The 20,111-nt window shown below is 27.0% G+C and overlaps 1 protein-coding gene across 2 annotated transcripts in view; it reads right to left on the reverse strand.

Moving 5' to 3' along the window:
- Positions 1-19,569, reverse strand: part of Nulp1 (Nuclear localized protein 1) — a 39,596-nt gene extending 20,027 nt beyond the window's left edge. For both annotated transcript variants that reach the window (XM_067277374.1, XM_067277364.1), the window contains exons 1-3: positions 19,153-19,569; positions 8,686-8,889; positions 4,702-4,907 (exon numbers count right to left, since the gene is read on the reverse strand). In XM_067277374.1, coding sequence (XP_067133475.1) covers positions 4,702-4,907; positions 8,686-8,889; positions 19,153-19,299 — 557 coding nt within the window. In that variant the 5' untranslated portion in view covers positions 19,300-19,569. The remainder of the gene's footprint in view (positions 1-4,701; positions 4,908-8,685; positions 8,890-19,152) is intronic.
- Positions 19,570-20,111: the final 542 nt, after the last annotated feature.

Genomic DNA, 20,111 nt, shown 5'->3' on the forward strand with positions numbered 1-20,111 from the left:
AAATTAAAAAGCAAAATAAAGGATGCAAGATAATTCATAACATATTTTCAGGCAGTAAAAGCACAATGGCACTCATTTCATCTGAGTATTTGAGTATTTTTTCCCTTTTGTTTTAGAAATTTTGTTCGTATAACCATTGCAAAAAGTTCCACTGATGCCATGTACTCTCATAATAATAATTACCAAATTAATTCAAGCTCCAAACTCATTACGGATTACGGAACACAACCGAAAAATGATTTACAAGAAGAAACAAAAGAACTCTCGAATCAAAACATGGAACCTGGTCAGCAGAATTCACAGGGCTCAACAGGTGAGTTATCTAATATTAACTCAAGTCTTTTAACTAATTCGGCAAGTCAACTTGACACCACAACTGCACTTCTATCGACTGAAATATCAGATTTAATAAATTCTTCTAATGATAAATTGTTAGAACAAAAATGGCCTATATAAAAGAAGATGTAGAATGAATCCACCAAGTTATACGTGAGACTAAGGAACGACAGATAAATATGGAGGAAGAAATTAAAAACTTAAAACAACAACTAGAAAACCAAAAAAATGAAAATGAACTAATGCAATTCAAAATAGACTCCTTAATTAATGATTATAATTATAAAAAAATAATTGTATACAAATATCCAATCTTGAAATCTATATCTAAGTTAGAGGTATACAACTTTATGACTAATGTACTCAATATTCATGATATAACCCAAACTGATATAATAGAAACAAACTTAATAACAATGCAACCTAATATAACAGTAAGAATAACGTTCAGTAATAAGCAGCTTCGTGATAAATTTTTCTACACCTTTATTCAAAAGAAACAACAAAAAAATTCACTAGAAGAATGGGAAGATATGCAAATATCCCCAGATTTGACAAAAAACTCAAGGATAAGAAGAAAGAATTTATTCCCAATACTTCATGAAATGCGGAAACAAAAAGACCAAGTTAAACTCCGTAATGATATATTAATGATAAACCAAGAAAAAATAACACATAGTCTAAAATTGAGTAAATTGGTTTATGTAAATAATTTTCGTCTTTATAGTAATCAAATAAATACAGACAGTTGATATCACGATAAGCAAAAAAATATGCAACAAAAAGTCATAAAGGATAATCAAATGGTTTCCATTACTAATTGGAATGGCCAAGGAATAAAATACAAAACTTCACTAATAAACAACTTTTGCGTTAGATATGAACCGGATATTTTAGCAATTACCGAAACTTGGATTACTTCCAATCTGTTCTATAAAACAAAATTTTTCAATAACTTTATAGTGGAATCGGTTCAAGCACAAAAACCTACAGGTCCAGGCCGTCCAAGCAGAGGTATATGCATCCTAATAAAAAAGAATTTTGGCAAAATAATTGATATAAAAAAATCCAACAACTATATGCTACTTCTTATCTCACTACAGAAGCCTACTTTTGTAAACAAAGCGAATAATCTAATAACATTATTAATTGCTTATATTCCGCCTGATGATTTAATTACTTTAAAAAATACTTTCAAAACATTAGAAACTTGGAATTATATTTCTCCGCTCACTATAGTAATGGGTGATTTTAATGCAAGGATTGGTGAGTTAACAGACTCAAAATACAATGGTGCTAATTTCTATATATCTAACAAACGTCAATCGAAAGACAAACAAACCAACAGACTGGGTAAAAACCTTATTGTTAATGGATCAAAGATTGTTTCTCCTTAATGGTAGAATTCAACAGGATATCCCAGCTGAATATACCTGCTTGACTAATACTGGTGCTTCAACTATAGATTTGACAATTTGTTCTGAATCATTTTTAGATTGCTGTTTAGAATTTCATACTACAAACTTAGATATTTCAGATTATTTTCCTACAATAGCAAAATTCCTTTTATTTCCTTTTAAGAATTCAAATAATTCTCATAACAACAACTTCAAGATAAAGTACAAATTTGCCAATTATAAGTCTGACATTGAAAATCGTTTTAAAAATATGCCAGAAGTAACTAACTATAACAGTGAAGAGGTATACAAAATAATGATAAATATTATGAATGATTATATAATATTAAATAAGGATAATAAATACCCGCAAAATAAAAATAAAAAAATCTGGTATGATTTCGACTGTTACAAAGAAAAACTGCGGAAGCAACAAGATTTAAAATTTTTTAGGCAAAATCCTAATAAAGAAAATTTGATTAATTATAAAAATTCCAAACGAATCTACAATAACTTAATTAAGACAAAAAAAAAAAAAAACTACCTTTGTAGAATTGAATCAAATTTAATAAATAGTAATAATAATAGTAAAATATTTTGGAATACTATTCGAAAATTTCGACCAAAAGTAATCTAGGGGATAATAACATTTGTATAGAATTCAAAACTTGGAAGAAATTCTATCAAAGCTTCACTATAAATAATTTAAAAATTCCAATGGATAGAAATATTAACTACTATGACAATTATTTAAAATTCTGACTTGACCATGAATGAACTCGACAAAGCAATTCAAAAAACAAAAAACAATACTACCCCTGGGGATGATAACATACCAACCAAATTCTTAAAAATGTTACCAATGAATTCTAAAATAAAATTATTGAAACTATTCAATGCTATGTACAGCACAATGTCCTATCCTAAATCTTGGAATTCCATTATTATGACGATGATCTACAAAAAGGGAGACCAGAAGGCCCCAGAAAACTATAGACCTATAGCCTTGCTATCCACCCTTAGAAAATGTTTCACCTCGATACTTGCTAAAAAATTCCAACATTGGATCAAAATCACTTAGTTAGAAGCAGAATTTCAATTTGCTTATACAAAAAAATAAAGGCATCGAATTTGCAATATTTACCTTGCTCATGATTATCCAATTATATCTCTTAAAAAAACCTAGAAAAGTGTATGTTGCCTTTATAGATATTACAAAGGCATTTATTTCAGTATATGTTCCATTATTACAACAAAAACTTAAGGAGAGTGGTGCTAGTTCTCAATTTATAGGAACAATATCAATACTATTTCAAAACTATAAAATAAAGATTAAGCACGGTAAAAATATTCTTCCACCATTAACGCATTCCCGTGGTATCCTTTAAGGAGATCAATTATCTCCACATTTATTTAATTTTTACTTGAAAGATATAGATTATCTTTTTTCTGAAGGAAACGATGGTATAGTTATAGGCATTAAAGCATTCCATTACATTCTCTTTGCTGATGACTTGGTTTTGGTAGCACCGACAAAAATTTCTCTTCAAAGGAAAATTAATCAATTAAATTCGCATTTTAAGTCTAAATATCTAGCAGTTAATCCAAGTAAAACTAAAATAATTATCTTCCAGAACAACAGTAACATATCTGTTAACGAAACAAAAATTTATCATGACAATATCCTTCTACAAACTGTTAATGAGATAAATTACCTAGGAATTAACTTTGACTGGAATCTAACCTTTAAATCGCATATTTCTAAACTCAACAATAAAATTAAACAAGCAATCGATAATCTTTTGTTTTTATGCAGTAGATTGAAAACTGCTGACTTAAGAATACACATGAAACTTTATAATTCGATTATTAATCCTATGATTTTCTATGCCAGTCCCATTTGGAGCTTGGATCATCTCTATAAGTTAGAACTTTTTCATATTTACTATCTACGCAGATTATTTCAGTTAGAACGAACAATACCCGGATATGCACTACGTCATGAAACTAATCATATATGGTCCTTCCCGTTCATATTAAAATGTATTATTAAATTTTATTACAGACTTAAATTCAATAGCGACAACAATTTGATTGCTCTATATCACGAAAATATCAAGCAAAGTAATCTTCAAAAAAACAAACAGCTATGGCATAACAAACTAAAACTATCTTCAATTCTTTTGGAGTATCAGAACTATTATTTCAAGATAACATTCAAGATTGGAAAACAGGTTACTCACTACTTTTGAACTCAGCTATAGCACAATCCATAAACAAAGATCAACTCTCCCTATACAGCAGTAAATATCATCCTTGGTACTTAGACATATATAAAATACCATCTGTTCAAACATATATGTTGTATTTGGTTAATTTGAATGTAAAACGTCTTATAGTACAACTCCGTTTAAATAAATATTCGCTTTATGTTAACAATACTTATATAAACTTATCAACTAAAAAATGTTTTTTATGTAACTCCGACGATTTATCACCTTACCATTTAATGTTAAAATGTCAAAAATTAAATGATATTCGTGAACACTATGAAATGGCTCAGATAATAATTACCAAATTAAGAAAGAAAACTAAATGTTCAGAAGTGATAAGAGAAAAAGGAAGAATATGCACATCAATTTATCCATAACCAACCAAGATATTCAACTCCCATCAAGAAGCAAACAATGGATAATTCAGTCAGTTTCAGCAGTTTACATATGTTATCAAGTCAGTAGGATATACTCTATATAACAACACAAAAGTTACGTGTAAATTTATGTATTTTTATCTTAACAAGATTGCTTTTCTAGTGATTTGCTTAGTCTATCTAACCTATTTCCAAATATAGTTAATATTACATGATTACATGCAATGCAGATTATCTATTATAATTCTTTAAAATAAAATCAATAAAGAAATTAACTTAAAATTGAAAATTATGGAAATTAAAGATAAGAAGAATTACCTTTGTTCATTTTGAATGACTTTGGAACCAAATATTTTTTTCATTTCATTATCAGGATTTAAATTTCTGTGATCAACATTAAGAAGTTTTTGTAAAAATGGTGATTGTTCCAAAGGTGAAGCTGAAGCAGAATTGCTGACAGCAATATTTTCTGGTTCACCAAGTATTTTATTAACTTCTCTAACACTTGCTTCAACTTCATCTTCCTATAAAAAAAATTTATGTATTGCATTTAAGCTTTAATATAATGTCAATAAATATTGTAGTATGAAAATTTTGAAAAAATACATGAAAATTTAAATATCATAGAAGCATAAACAATTTGCAATTTATCCAAATAATTTTTTAAATACTTCTCAAAATGATAAAGAAGTAATAGATTTAGAGCTTGAGTTGCTGAACTCACAATGATTTGTTATTAAATGTTCTGGGATTCTGCAACCAATATTTAGCAAGGAAAACAAAAAACATAAGGTCTGTTCAAAAAATAACCAATCTTTTTGAATTGGGTATAAACAGTGTGTCCTAGTGTTGTGAAGTTGACAACAGTATGTTGTGATAACGTACTGAATAAGCTGCTTTTTTAGGATTGTTGATATCTCATTTTGTTCCTACGTTATTGTTTTTTGAGTGAAAGGTGTTTCAATGTTTATGGCAATTTTTGCAATGTGCAATTTACGAGAGCAACAATGCAATGTGAAGTTTGAGGGGAAACTTTTACTCAGAAACATTTCAACTTTTGAATCAAGCTTATGGAGGTGATGCTCTAGGTCATATGCAGTGTTACAAATGGTTTACTCGATTCAAAAATGGTCATCAATTAGTTGAAGATGACCCTCAACCAGGAAAGCCTTTGACCTGAACCGACAACACTCACATTCAGAAAATCAGAGTTGTACATTTTGAATTTCTGCTTCAAGTTCAGTCAATCATCAGTAATATGCAGATGTTTTCAAACAATTGCATGAAAAAATTTACAAAAAAAGACCAGAGTTGTGGGGAGACAACTCATGGTTTTTCACCATGACAACATGCCTGCTCACTCAGCCTTATCAATTTGCCAGCTTTGTGCCAAAAATCAAATGACTGTCCTCCCTAGCCTCCCTACTTGTTGGACCTGTCTCATTGCGATTTTTTTCTTGTTTCCAAAATTAAAATCAGTGCTGAAAGGACGCTATTTTGACCAGGGCTGCAGAGTTGGTAAAAAAAAAACACTCGACTTCAACTCCTGATAATTTTAGTATGCCAACTCCGACAATATTAAATACCAAGTCATTTTATGGGGGGCAGAAGCACTCATAGGGGGTTATCCTACTCTGAACTCTAAAAGGAGCACTGGGCATTTACCCAAATACTTTTATAGTTAGTATTTTTAACATTAACTTACATTAATATTTATTTGTATAAAAAAATTAATTTTTAACAAATATTTAATAAGAGGAAAAACAGGGAGCGATAAAATTCTACATATACAAATCTTTATTCTACAGCTTTTTCACTTCAATTTCACCTTTCCAGAAAAGTTAGTTTAACTAAAGTGTGTGATCTAGCTACTTCAGCCCCTTGTTCAGAAAAGAAAAATATATACTTTGATCAATTAGTCTGGCTCATTCAGAAAAATAGAGTACTTATTTAGAACAGAGATAATAAAGAAATGAATTAAAAATATTCAAATTCAATTGAATCAAAATAATTTAACTACTAAACTAAAGAAAACTACTGATACATATTTAATAAATTGAATTGTTGCATTTTGTATTTAAAATAAATGAATTATAACATAACACAAAAACATTTAAAAAATTATTAAATATAAAATAAATTTTATTTCATTTAAATAAAAAAAAAACTAAATTAAATTTACAATGCCAGAGTCAAAGTTGACACATTTTTCCCAACTCCTCTGGCCAGAAATTCTTCCCAACTCCAACTGCACAGCCCTGGTTTTCACACAATTGATGACATTAAAACAAGTTTGTCACAGGCATTGAAAGACAATCCAAAACAAGCTTATCAGGACTGCTTTGCAAAGTGGAAACACTGCTGGGATAAATGTGTGAATAGGGGAGGGAAGTACTTTGAAGGGGACAAGGACCAATAATCTGTAACTTAAAAAGTAAAACTTAAAAAAATAAAGTTCAGTTATTTTTCGAACAGACCTCATATACAACAATATATCTGCATTAAATTATACAGCTTGTCAAGATAATTCATACATTGCAAAATATTAAAATTTTTATTCTTATTAAACAATTTTATAAAAACAAATCAATTTATGAACTAACTTAATATTTTGGACGATAATAAGAATGAGTAAACTAATGAATTTGATGTAGAGGTAGAGTAGTTTGCCATCATCTTGTAATAAGATTAGTGATTAGAAATTAATTTCTTTATTTAGAAAATCTGGAAAATCAACTCAAAGTGAAACTAAAATAAGCAACTCATACTTTCTGGACAATGTAATTGGTAACACAGCTACATAGTAAGCACCTGTTGCAGGTTTCAGTTTTACTTTGGATCAATCTTTCCTTTCAAAATTTCTAAATTAATTAAATGCCTTCAGGAAAACACTATATTGTTCTTACTAAATTTACTAATTTAATTATTATTATTATTATAACCCAAAAATAACTTATAACATTTTGAATCAAGTTTTTCTTTTCTGCTCTGAGATATGACATATGAACTGTCTTAAAAAGTTTAATGTAATATGTATTATATATTTCCTTGTAAAACTGTTGAAGATAAAACTGCAGGATTTCAAAAACATTCAGAAGAAATAAAGTATTTTAGTGTGATTCAAGCTGTGAATCTATTATTTTTTACATGCTTGAAACATGCTGCAATATTTTTGGAACGAAAGGTGAGTATTGTTAAAAGTTGCATATGCAATTTGCTGTCACATGCAAAAATTAAAGATACTATGTACAACTTATATTACACATCTGAGTAATAACCTGTGTTTACATTTTGACATTGCAGTTCCACAGTCATACTTCTTGTGGCAGTACACATTAGAGTCAAAACCAATTAAAAGAACAAAAAGTAGCAGCAATTATTTTAATGTTTTTAATTAATGAGAAAAATGAAGAGGATACAGTCATAGTTTGTTTTCATTTTGTCTTCAACAAAGGATGACATCAAACAGTGTGAGTTAATACTAGATTATCATTGGCTGATTTGTCGTGACTGCATGCAACCGTAGTCAAATGCAATCCTCCTAACAAAGGATTTATGCAATCCTCTCCCAATTACAGGGAAAACTCTGAAGCAAGACTGCATCAAAAATTGCAATGTATGTTGCTGAAACTTTGATAAAGTTGCAGTATTCAGCACAGGTTAGAATTTAACAAAGGAAAAACAAGTCACAATTCTTTGGAAATAAAACATTTTAATTCAAACTTTAAATATTTATGTCAGACAAATGCATAGGTTATTTTATACAATATAAGTTAAAAAATGTTTAGTAACAAACACCAATACATTAGTATTAAGTATAAGCTTTCTGAGCATGATAAAATTATTATTAATATAGTGAAAATAGCTATAAATTTTTAATTCCTTTCTAAAACACAATATTTAATTGAGATAAAAATAAATTGAGTTTATACTTTTACAATAATAATTGTTCTTAGAAAGTTTACTGTTCAACATTAATTCATCTTTTATTTTTCTGATATTTTCTAATTAAACTAAATGATTTTAAATTAATGACTTCTCTGAAAAATAAATTTAACTTTACAGAAAGAAAGTTTTGAAATTTTTTAAAAACATTAATAGCAGGTTCACTTTAATTCATGGAAATTATATTTTTCCCCTTTAATTTCTTCAATAATAAACATAAAAAAAATTCTATTTTAATTTTACATAATATACTTTTGAAAGTCATCAAAACACATGTTTTATAATGTAATTGTATTTTTAAAAAATAATTGCAATAAAAATTTCATAATTTATAGAAAGGTTATAAGATTAACTTACAGCATCATCAAGATTATCTTCTGTACTTCTCTGACTCTTTATTTTTTTCTTCTTCTTCTTTTTCTTTCGTTTTAGACTATCTGTGCTATGAATTGAATCTTGCTTTTCTAATTTATTTTTATCTTGCTCCTGTGAAACTTCATTTTCTCGATCATCATCTTCTTTAGCTTCTGTATCAGATAATGAATGCTCCACACTATTTAACTAGATAATTCAGATGGAAAATAGAAACAGATAAAATAGAAATTTTACTTTAACATAAACAGTTTAGAATTAAATTGCAGATGTTTTCTTAACTTATTAAAATTTTAATAAAATATTACATTTTTTATATACAATAATTACGGAAAATCAATTATTATATATTGAAATAATGGAAATATGAAGCAGTTAAAATACTTCTGATTCTAAAAGTAATTCTTAATCATCATCAAAAATATTACGGTATCTAAATTATTTTTATATCTCAAAAAGTTAAAAAAGCAAGTTCATTACTTATTTAAAAAAAATGATTCTAGTTAATACAACATTTAAAATATATGAAGTTCAGAATAATTGAAAAGTCACTTTGTATAAAAAAATATTTTAAAAATAAATATACATTCATAGTTAATTATAATGTAGGGACAGAAGTTATTATTTTAATATTTCTAAGGCTAAATCTTTATTAAAGAAAGATTATTCCTATTATGTTTATATTTATAATTGAATTTTATAACTTGGAGTTTACAGGTTTAGTTAAACATTTGTTTCAGGAAGTTTAATAAAAAATTTCTACATTATAACTATATTTAGAATTTGAAAAAAAAAAAATTTGTGAATAGATATGAATAAATGAAATGTAATAGAAAATATGTTGCAAGTAATTTCTGATTCAATGTTAAAATACTATTAAAATCAATGAAATTTGTGCAGGTATAGAAATATAAGCTATCAGATCTCATACTTGAATAAAAAATTTTATATATAAATTCAGTTATATACAGTTCTCATATAAAGTCATTGCTATGCACAGATAAACTATTAATTATCAAACAGTATGTATTATGGATGGTTTCAGTTTTATATATTTGTTCAACACAGAGAAGACATTTCAGATATGTGATCTTCTCTGACATGTTATATATTACTCTCTAAGAAAAAATTTAAAATTCTCAAAATTGGTTCTCTAAATAAATACAATTTTTAAACAAAATAATACTGTATATAATATCCAGATACTTCTTTCAAAAAGCAGCTAACTCAACAGTCTGATGCAGAAATTCATAAACAATCAAAGAATTAAAGCCTCATATTTAGAAAAGAAAAATATATTTCTTACTAGACTATAAAATACATGAGTCCATTTCTATCGGTCCCTTCACACGCTTTCATAGAGGTATTAACTAGTCTACGGCGGAACCGTCCTTTTATTTGAGGCTACTGTCCGCCAACAAATGTTAAAAAAAGTTAAAAGTCCTCTAGCGGTGGCTTACATAATCTTTAAAAATAAATTATTACATTAAAAGCTCTATGAAAGCGTGTGAAGGGACCAATAGAAATGGACTCATGTATTGTATAGTCTAATAAGAAATATATTTTTCTTTTCTAAATATGAAATCGTCCCGGCAATTTTTAATGAAATTAAAGCCTCAGTTTATATAAAATTAAATTTTAATGAAATATTGCAGGACATGTCTAAGAATAAAATAAGTTAGAAGCCAATAATAGTAAATATTTTCATCACATGAAATACACATCTATATAAATCTGAGCTTTATTTCACTAGTAACTCATATTTAATATATTGCAATGTCAAAGTTGTTTTGCTTAATATCATATTAAACAAGATGAAAATAGTTTTACTTAAGATTTTAACTGAAAATTAACATATATTAATGTACACTTGGAATAGATGTCATTTTTCTTAATTAAATAATTACAACATAAAAATTAATACTTTTGCCAAAATAAAGGCTTTCTTAAGCATACTGTGTTTAAGCAAAAGCACCGTGTTTTTATTATAAAATTTTCTGTTTTTATGACTAAAAATATTGATTTGTTAAAGTCAATACTTTTTAATGACAAATTTACATATAAAGTATGGAAAAATTTAGTTTACAACAAGTAAAAGATCTAGATCAGGCCCGGCCAACCCGCAGCCCGCATGTGGCCCGCTAAGCGATATTATATATCTATTAAAACTTTTGTTTCCCAGTGTGTATATCAAAACAATTAAATAAATGAAAATTTGCATGTGTCACTGTTATAATGCACAAGTGCGAGTACAAACTCTTGGTGTAACAATAATATTGTATTCATTTTGTATTTGTTTTACTTTTTAAAAGCATGTTTGCCTAAATTGTGGCCCAGTGTAATATTATGTGTGATCAAAGTGGCCCACAAACCAATTTAGGTTGGCCAGGTCTGATCTAGATGATTGGAACTATATCTTTCCAATGGATCCAATGGACAATAGTGTAGCTCATAATCATCTCTCATTTTTGAAGAAGGGAGAACTGTGGAGAATCTATTTTTCAGCAAGTTGAACCTCTGTTCTGCAACCTTTAGATATGGAAATTATTAAATGTCTCATAAGATATTACAGGATCAGACTTGTCAAGAGGATAATTCTTAACACAAAGAATAAGATTCTCCATCCCATATCAAGCAAACATATGAGATAATCACTATCAGTTAGTCATCAGTGAAGTCAGAGAGAACTGGTTTCCTACCAATTGAAACAGGGATAAACAAACTCCAGCTTGGCTGGAGAGTGCATCAACTCTTTTGCAGATGTACTCTCAACCTATGCTTTAGACCTTTTGTTGTTTTGCCAAAACATGATAGCCTGTGTCTTGCTGACAGTTTGTTGTTCCCCCATGTTTGTGTCACCTTTGACACTGACAAATTTATGAATGCAAAGAGCCACAAGTCTTGCTGTTTTGGAGATGTTTTGCAGTTTAACACCAAAGCATCTGATAATCACAATTTGGACTTTTTGTTCAAGTCAGATAAATCTGCCAATCTACTCATTTGCACACTGTAATGACTATTGTTTGTGCAGCTTTGTTGTCAGCTGTTATAACCCATTTAATGGCCTTGACACATGTCACTCTGTCTGTGTAAATGGTTTGTTGTATTGATAAGGTGGTCATAATGTTTTAGATGAATTTAGTAATATTAGGTAATTTTCATATTTGAATTTTTTACTTCATTCTAAAAATAAAATAGAAGAGAAAATTGCACAAACAAAATAATTATGAAATTTTTAAAAATCTATTTTGTTATAGTTTTCTAAAGAACATAACTTGTTATATCTGGTATGTAATAAATTATCTTGTTATATATTCATTTTCATCATTATTTTCTTACATGTGGAAAATTACACTGTCTTATAGGATAATTACAAAGTTCTAAATTTGCTGGATATCTATTGGGTTAATATAAAATTATGATAAATCAAAACAGAAAAGTTCTAAATCAAATAATTTTAAATCCACTTACAAAGTTCTCATAATCTTTCAACTTGGATATTTATAAAATATAATTTTACAGCAATCATACATAAGAAGTCACTGAAAAAACTAAGTTCACACATTTCCAAAAATAATTCTTTATAAAATGACTATTATCAAATTTTCCAAAAGCCTAATATACTGATATATTTTTTCATATATATTAAAATATAATTCTAATTTAAATATATTTTATTTAAAACACATTTAAAATTAAAAATATTAATTATTATTTCATGAAAAAAATCTCATAATTACTCAACAGATACGATAACATTGAAAAATTAAAAATAAATTTTTGCAATTTACTTTTACTAATCTAGATTTGATTAACATTATATTGTATTTAAACTCTTATTTATAAGATTTATATTTAAGACAAATTCCCTTAAAACATGTTATTTCAAACTAAGATGCAGGAACATTTATTAGCATCATGATCTCTGTCTTCCGTAATAAGAACAGATTCCACTGACTGACAACATATACGACAGTTGAGCATTGTTTATAAAATTTTTAAGTCAAAACTGAGAATTATCAAAAAATAGCTTCCTTGGTAATTTATTAGGCCTTAATAATTTTGTTGCTATTATTTTTAAATCAATGTCAAGATTACAATTAACTTTATATTTTAAAATAAATAATAAAAATTTATTGTACAAAAGGAAACTATTATCTTGTTATATATTCATTTTCATCATTATTTTCTTACATATAAAACATTTTTCAGATCTCCATATGAAAAAATAGCACAATAGAAAGAACATTGTCTAACAAAAATAAGTGAAATTGAAATTGTTTTTATCTCAAAGCATGAGGAGAGGGTCACCTATATTTGCCAGTGATGGCAAATATGTGATCCATGTGACAATACTTTGTATTGTCATAATTAGATTATTTGTATTGTCATAATACTTTGTAATTATAAAAAATATTTGATAGATTTCAAAATTTTGTATATATAGTGTGTCAGAGTCCTAAAACTGTTGTGTAAAGTCTTAAAGGCTACTAATTATAAATCTCAGATAGAAAAATTATCATCAAACAGATTTCCCATTACATAAAATTTGTAAGCATTTTACTTTCTGGTTTACATAACAGAGGACAAATATGGCAATCAGTCAAAAAATGATCCCCATAATTGTTATATTTTTGGACTAAAAACCATGAAATGGCAGAAATGCAAAAAAGTTGGGGTTTTTCTGTATGTTTAGACATTAGTGTGTTTGGGGCATAACTTTTTTCACCCACTTTGTAGCTTAACAGCTCCTCTGTCTTTTGTCAAAATTTCTGAAATTTTGCAGAGAAGATTTTGTATAAAGGGGAAATATTTATAGAAACTTTCAGGAAAATCAGATTGGACCATTGGTTTAGAAGATATTAAGGGGATAGGTTATGAAATATTTTTAATTGTGTAAATTTTTAGTGTACCAAACAACTCCACTAAAACCCAATACAGCCTAAATAATACTATAATACTAAAATTATAATACTAAAAGCCAACCAATGCCATATGTCCTCAGGCTCTAATATCAAATTATTTTGTAATTTATTTTAGCTTACCAAAAACCAAACATATTTGTTTCAAAAATTTCTCCCACTCCCACTCTCCCTATTAAGATTTTTTAATGTTTTTTTTTAAATAACTTTTGATAGAATAAACCAAATTTAGTTCTAATGTTTTTCAATATGTATATTTTAATAAAATAGTTTTAAGAAATTGATAGTTTTCCAACCCCAGGTCCAGAGTAAAAATATAAAGACTATTTTTTTTTTAATGAAATTTTTTTGTTACTAATCATAATTTTCATCAAAACTAGATTTTTACACATTGAACAGGTGGAGAGGGTAATATTTTAAAAACAGTTAAATGACCTCCATTTTACACAATCATTTGTATTAGTAATTTTATGTAAATCTGAAGACTTAAAGGCAGGCCGGCCTGACAAATAGCAGGACCTGGTGCAAGGTTATTGTACTGGGCCTTTTAATAAAAAAAAAAATAGCAGTTTTGAACAAAATAATATTTTAATGGTAAACATACTATCCGTTAAATAGATTAGCAAAAGTTAGTTAATTTAGCAAATAATGAAATAATCAATTTTTAAATTTTGCAAGAGTTCAATCACGCAGGATTGCAGGGTCTTGTGTGGTCCCACTGTTCGGACCAACCACAGGCAGGCCCTGCTTAAAGATAATGGTAACAATTATTAGGGATAAAAACAAAGAATGCCAGGAAAGTCCAGCAACAACATTTCCACCACTTTTTTTTTCTAACCCTGTAAATTATTTCAGATGTTATACAAATATAACCGTTATAGTTAAGCAAAAATTTAATAATAGAAATATTTATTTAGTGTTTTGAGTAAGAATCAAGCTCTAAGATTTGTTTTTAAAGTAAATTTCTATTCAAAATTATTATATTTTCAATATTTTTCTTATAATTTATGATAAAATTCTATGATTATATTATGTATGATTTTTATACTCTATTGTAAATAAAGTAATCTAGTTATTAATCTTTATTGTCTGCTTAAGGTGTTCATTTCAAAAATTCTAGTCAAAAGTTCCTAGCAGAATTTGCATTCCTTGACTTTACAAATAACAATACTAATTTATTATCTTCTATAAAGATACTTATCTATTACTGTATAGCATATGTTACTCAGATAGTTTGTGTAAGCTAAAATATACATTATTACACTCATTTTCATTTAACATCACCAGCTATAAAATAGGTTTTTATTTTAAAAAAATCAATTTTTTTATCATCAAGATTCTTCTCTTTTTTATTTCATTAGTAAAATTTTTAATTTTATTCTTATTGCTTATAATCTGTAAGTAAAAAACACTGAATAGCAATATCATCCTATAAAATCTCAAAACAATCTATATTTGCTAAATAAATAAAAGCATGTGAAACAACAAACTGATGAGAAGAGTTACACAAGAAAAATATGAATAAAAGAGGAAAAACCTATAATAAATGATTTCAAATAGAAAAATTACTGATAATGCAACTCTATGACCTATGATATTGAATAGTAACCAAAAAGTAATTAAAACAGTAACCAAGATTGTGCTTATGAATATTTGTCAAGAGATAAAACAGTTAATGTCTACTGATGTTATAACAGCAATGATAGCATATCAGTAGACATTTTCAGACATCTTATATTATATATTACGTAGGCTACTCATGCATACATGTCACATATCATAAAATTAAACTTTGTTTAAAAGCTTAATTTTGCAATATATAGTAAATAATAAATAAACTTTTAATGGTTTAATTCCAAAATTTAATTTGTATATTTATTCTTTTGTTAAAATTTATTTCAAAGTATATTAATTCCAAATATTTTAAGAATGTTTAAAATTTGAATTTTACTTAAAATTAAAAAAAAAAAAATCTTTCATTAACTGCTAGAACATTAATCTAATTATACAATAACAAAACTAAATATATATAGTGTTTAACATATGATTTTACTTGAACATTATACTACTAATAACAATTTAACTAAAGCAAAAATAATAAAATCTTAAGAAGCATAAATTTAAATGATAATTTAGAAATAAATAGAAAATAAATCAATCCTCAAAAAATTTATAACAATTTATATCACAGCCCAATTTAATATTCAGCATTCTTCAGAAAACATAAGTATCATTACTTTTTTTTTGGAGAATTTGAAAACAAATAAAAATAAAAATAATTTATGTAATATTTTAACTATATTCTAAAAGCATTTTCTATTCTTTGACACCAGGATTTTCAGTATATAAGAGGTATTCTCTTATATACTGAAAATCCCTTGGTTTACATTCTAAAATTTTTTTTATATTGAAATTTTAAAGATTGCTGTTTTGAGTTAAGATTCATTCTTCTTATTAACTAAGTTTTTTGCTTAATATAATTACTAAAAACCTAATAAACAAAACAAAAGCAATTTAAGAAAGGCTAATACCTGATAATTGATTAGAAAAAATATGAAAATTTATGCCAAAACAAAGCTGTCAATATTGTGAGACAAAATATACGATAATACTATTAACTTGCTTTTTAAATATTTAATTTCATGTATTTTCTTTATTGAAAGTATTATTCCATAGTACACAAAATATGATAAATAGTAGTTGAAAAAACAAACACTCAAGTTTTGATGCTCTTATAATTTTTGAAGTATGGTATTATCTTGTGACTGTTTATCAAATAATCTGAAATAAAGATCATCATCCATCATAAATTGTTCAATTTTGTATATTCATTGAACATATTACACTTTTCTTATGGAAATGGCATCATAAAGCTTATAACAGCATTAAAAATTTCTAGCTTATGTTTATCTTCCTTCATAATTTATTATTATAATAGCAATGACATCTCTGAGCAATATAGCAATATTAAAAATTAAAATTTAGATAGGATCAAAATAATAATCATCATATTGAAAACAAAATAATAAGTTAAAATTTAGACCTAATATACTATCCTCATAATTACTCAGGTGAAAATTATGAAGAAAACAGCAAATATCTAATCTTTATCATCTTAGGAAGTACAATCAAGTCTACTTAACAGAACACCAGGTTAAGTAGCAGTTTGCTTTAAAGAGCTCCCCCTTCTCAATTTTCTCCATGCTTTATATTAGAAGATGCCTATTAACATATCACTAGTTAGTAGAGCAGTCCGTTTAAATGAACCATATTGGTTAGATTTTTAGAGCAGCAGTTCATATAAGAGAGCACTACTCTAAGAAAGATTTATAAGGGTTTATCTTCAATCTTACAATACATGGACACAAAGAGACAAAACACTCTACATTATGGTATTTATTGAATTTGGCAAAACTGCTATTGGTCAGTTTTCTAATGCAAGGACAGTCAAAAAGATTTCTTACAGAATCATAAGGAACAGGTTTTATTGGACACATGATTTTATTGGTCATATTAAAAAGGTATCAAAACATACATGAACAAACAGTAGAAATCGTATAAATCCTCATTTCAAGGGGACAAGACAAAGTGATTAGCAATCAAATTTTGGAAATTGTGTGACCTTACTATAAGTACTTATTTGTTTTTATACTGCATATCCCATTAGTGAGCATTCAGAAATTTTGGAGCAAAGATATTCACATATTTTCAACTAGATCTCCTACTATATTTCTAGGAAGAAATGAAAGTAGTGTGGGTGATAACCAACACTACTTTCATCATAAATATACTAAGTTTACTGATTATTCAATAAAACAATAAAACTGTTGATATAAGAAATGAAATCAATATGTAAATACACTAAAATTATGTGATAATGAATTTTAATGTTTTTTGAGTGTGTTGTTACAGGAGCTCTAAGTTACATAGAGCTCTTAAGACGTAAAAACAAGAAAATAACTATTCAGTTATTAACCACCCCTGGGTAATTTTGTTACTTCAGGTAAGGGATCAATCTGGATAAGGAAGCATGATGCAATGATTCTAAGAATGATTGGACTCAACTGTATTTAATTAAATGAACATTATTACAAATTGATATCCATGTAAAATATCAAGGGCTTTATGAAAATCATAATTTAACATTAATGAAGTTTTAATGTGATACTAGAATTTAAATAAAATCAATTTTATATAATTTTATTTGGTTTATTTGAAATGATTCAACAATAAAATGCAATAATAATAAACAAGTTCAAATATTTATGAGTTGAACTCTTTAAAACAGCATTCATTCATTTTCAAATTAATTTTTTCAAAGCCAAATTTTTCATTAAATCAGAAAAATTTTATTTTATTCATCTAGATATAGTTTACTTAATATAGATCAAGTTAACAGAAAGATATTAAATTACAAACACATCAGAATGAACTCTTAAAACTTAATATATGATGACTACTATAAATGATGATGATTGCTAGTATTAATTAATAAAATATGCTAATATAATTAAACAAAATCTATAATTAATTACAATTATACCAGAGCAGCTGATAATTACAAGTGATATATATATATTGATTATGTTGTTCAAAATAAGGTTAAAATAGAAATCAAATTATTCATTTGTTTTCTCCAAAGTTGCTTCTGAAATAAATTAAACAGCTTATTTAACATTCTATAATGTTACATTCGATAGAATGGAGCTCAGTTTATAACACAAGATTAAAAAGAACATTTCCTTTAAAATTTTATTTTTAAATAATTAGTTAAAACATTTTAAACTTTATTAAATGAATTCCATTTTAATTGTTTTAGATATCTTTCTTTAAAATTAATTACTGTTTCAATCAACAGGATGTACTGTACTTCTTATTCTCAAAATATTATTTATATATTTTAGTACACTCAAAAATAATATAAAAATATCCAGTTGCTGGATATTTTTATATTATTGATGCTATGAGAAAACTAATACTAAAAATGGAACATTTAACATTTAGAACAGATGTAAAGAATGTTTACTGTTTGATAGCATCAGTGCAATATCTATGGTATGTAATATTTAATTTCTCTTATATGTATTTTGTTTAAGCAATTATTCTGTTTATACTCAATGATAACAAGATAATCTGTTGATGGTTTAATTACAAATTTTAAAGCTTAAATTCAATGATCTTGTCCACTAGATGATGGAAATGTCAATGAAATGATATTGATTTTCATTGAGATGAACTTACTAAATCTATAAAAACTCTTTTTACATATAAAATGTATTGCAATTATTGTACGGAATTTTTCCTTTTCTGCTGTCACGTCGCATTTAATTTCGCTTTTCATTACGATCATCGTAAATAACAATTAAACGTGGTGATGATTAACACGTTTAATCAGCCTGATGGGAAAATCCCCATCTGTAACCTGAATATGAATGAATTTTATGTAATCGTTTTATTATTTTAAATTTATAATAAAAAGATATTCGTCAATTTCAATAATTATATTTCTGATTTAGTTTAATATTCTCACCAATTCGAATCGATTCGCAGCTAATTGCTTCTTGACAATTCCACTAGCTTGACTGCCTCCATCATCTGATTCGCTCATTCCTTCGACCCCTAAACTAGCTACGATATCTTTATCGCCATGAAGCTTTCTTAAGACTCTATTCGACATTTCTGCTTTTGTTTTAATTAAATTTGATTTTCAAACAGAACAAATTCTTTAAAATCTGATTCCATCTAAACCTGATTCCAGGTTTCTCTCAACTCGCTTTGATCCTAAATATATTGTCTGCACCGGGGAGCACACCTATTCCAAGTGATGTGCAGAACACAAACTGTTACGTCTCTGCTGCTGGGCGTTACGACGTGACGTATTTAATACACAAGTTCCACGTTCCTAAGTAACCGAATGTCATTGAACTAAAACGGAAGTAGGAAACATCTGGTGGATACTTATGTAACCAATTGTACTCCTATTGATAATAATCTGTATTATGAAAGATGTATTGATATAATTTAAAATCTTGAATATTTTACGAATTTTAATCAAATACTATAAATTATTAATTGTAATAATAAAAATTAGAGTGTATTAGAGTTATTTTTTACTCCCACCCTACGACTGGAATTGACTACAGTATCGTAGAAATTCCACGACATCATTAGAAATACTAGAGCCTGTTGTAATGGTACTAGCATCTCTTGTTTCATGTAACTAAAACAATTCATTCATCTTTCTGGATTGCAAACTTTGCAATCCAGATCTGAGTCATGGTTCTGCTTACACCTGTTATGGTAAAATTTGCATTTTTGAATCTTGGATTCAGCATTGCTGACACTGCTAAAAATGACATGGATCATTATCTTTATAATATTGATCCATATATGTAATTAAATAATTCAGGAAAGTCCTGGCTACATCACTTGTACGGAAAGACTCAGTTTGTAAACAATTTCTCAAACAACTGACGATAGGAATAACTA

Source organism: Centruroides vittatus, unplaced genomic scaffold (assembly GCF_030686945.1).
Source record: "Centruroides vittatus isolate TY-2023 unplaced genomic scaffold, ASM3068694v2 contig_1162, whole genome shotgun sequence".
Lineage (NCBI taxonomy): Eukaryota > Metazoa > Arthropoda > Arachnida > Scorpiones > Buthidae > Centruroides > Centruroides vittatus.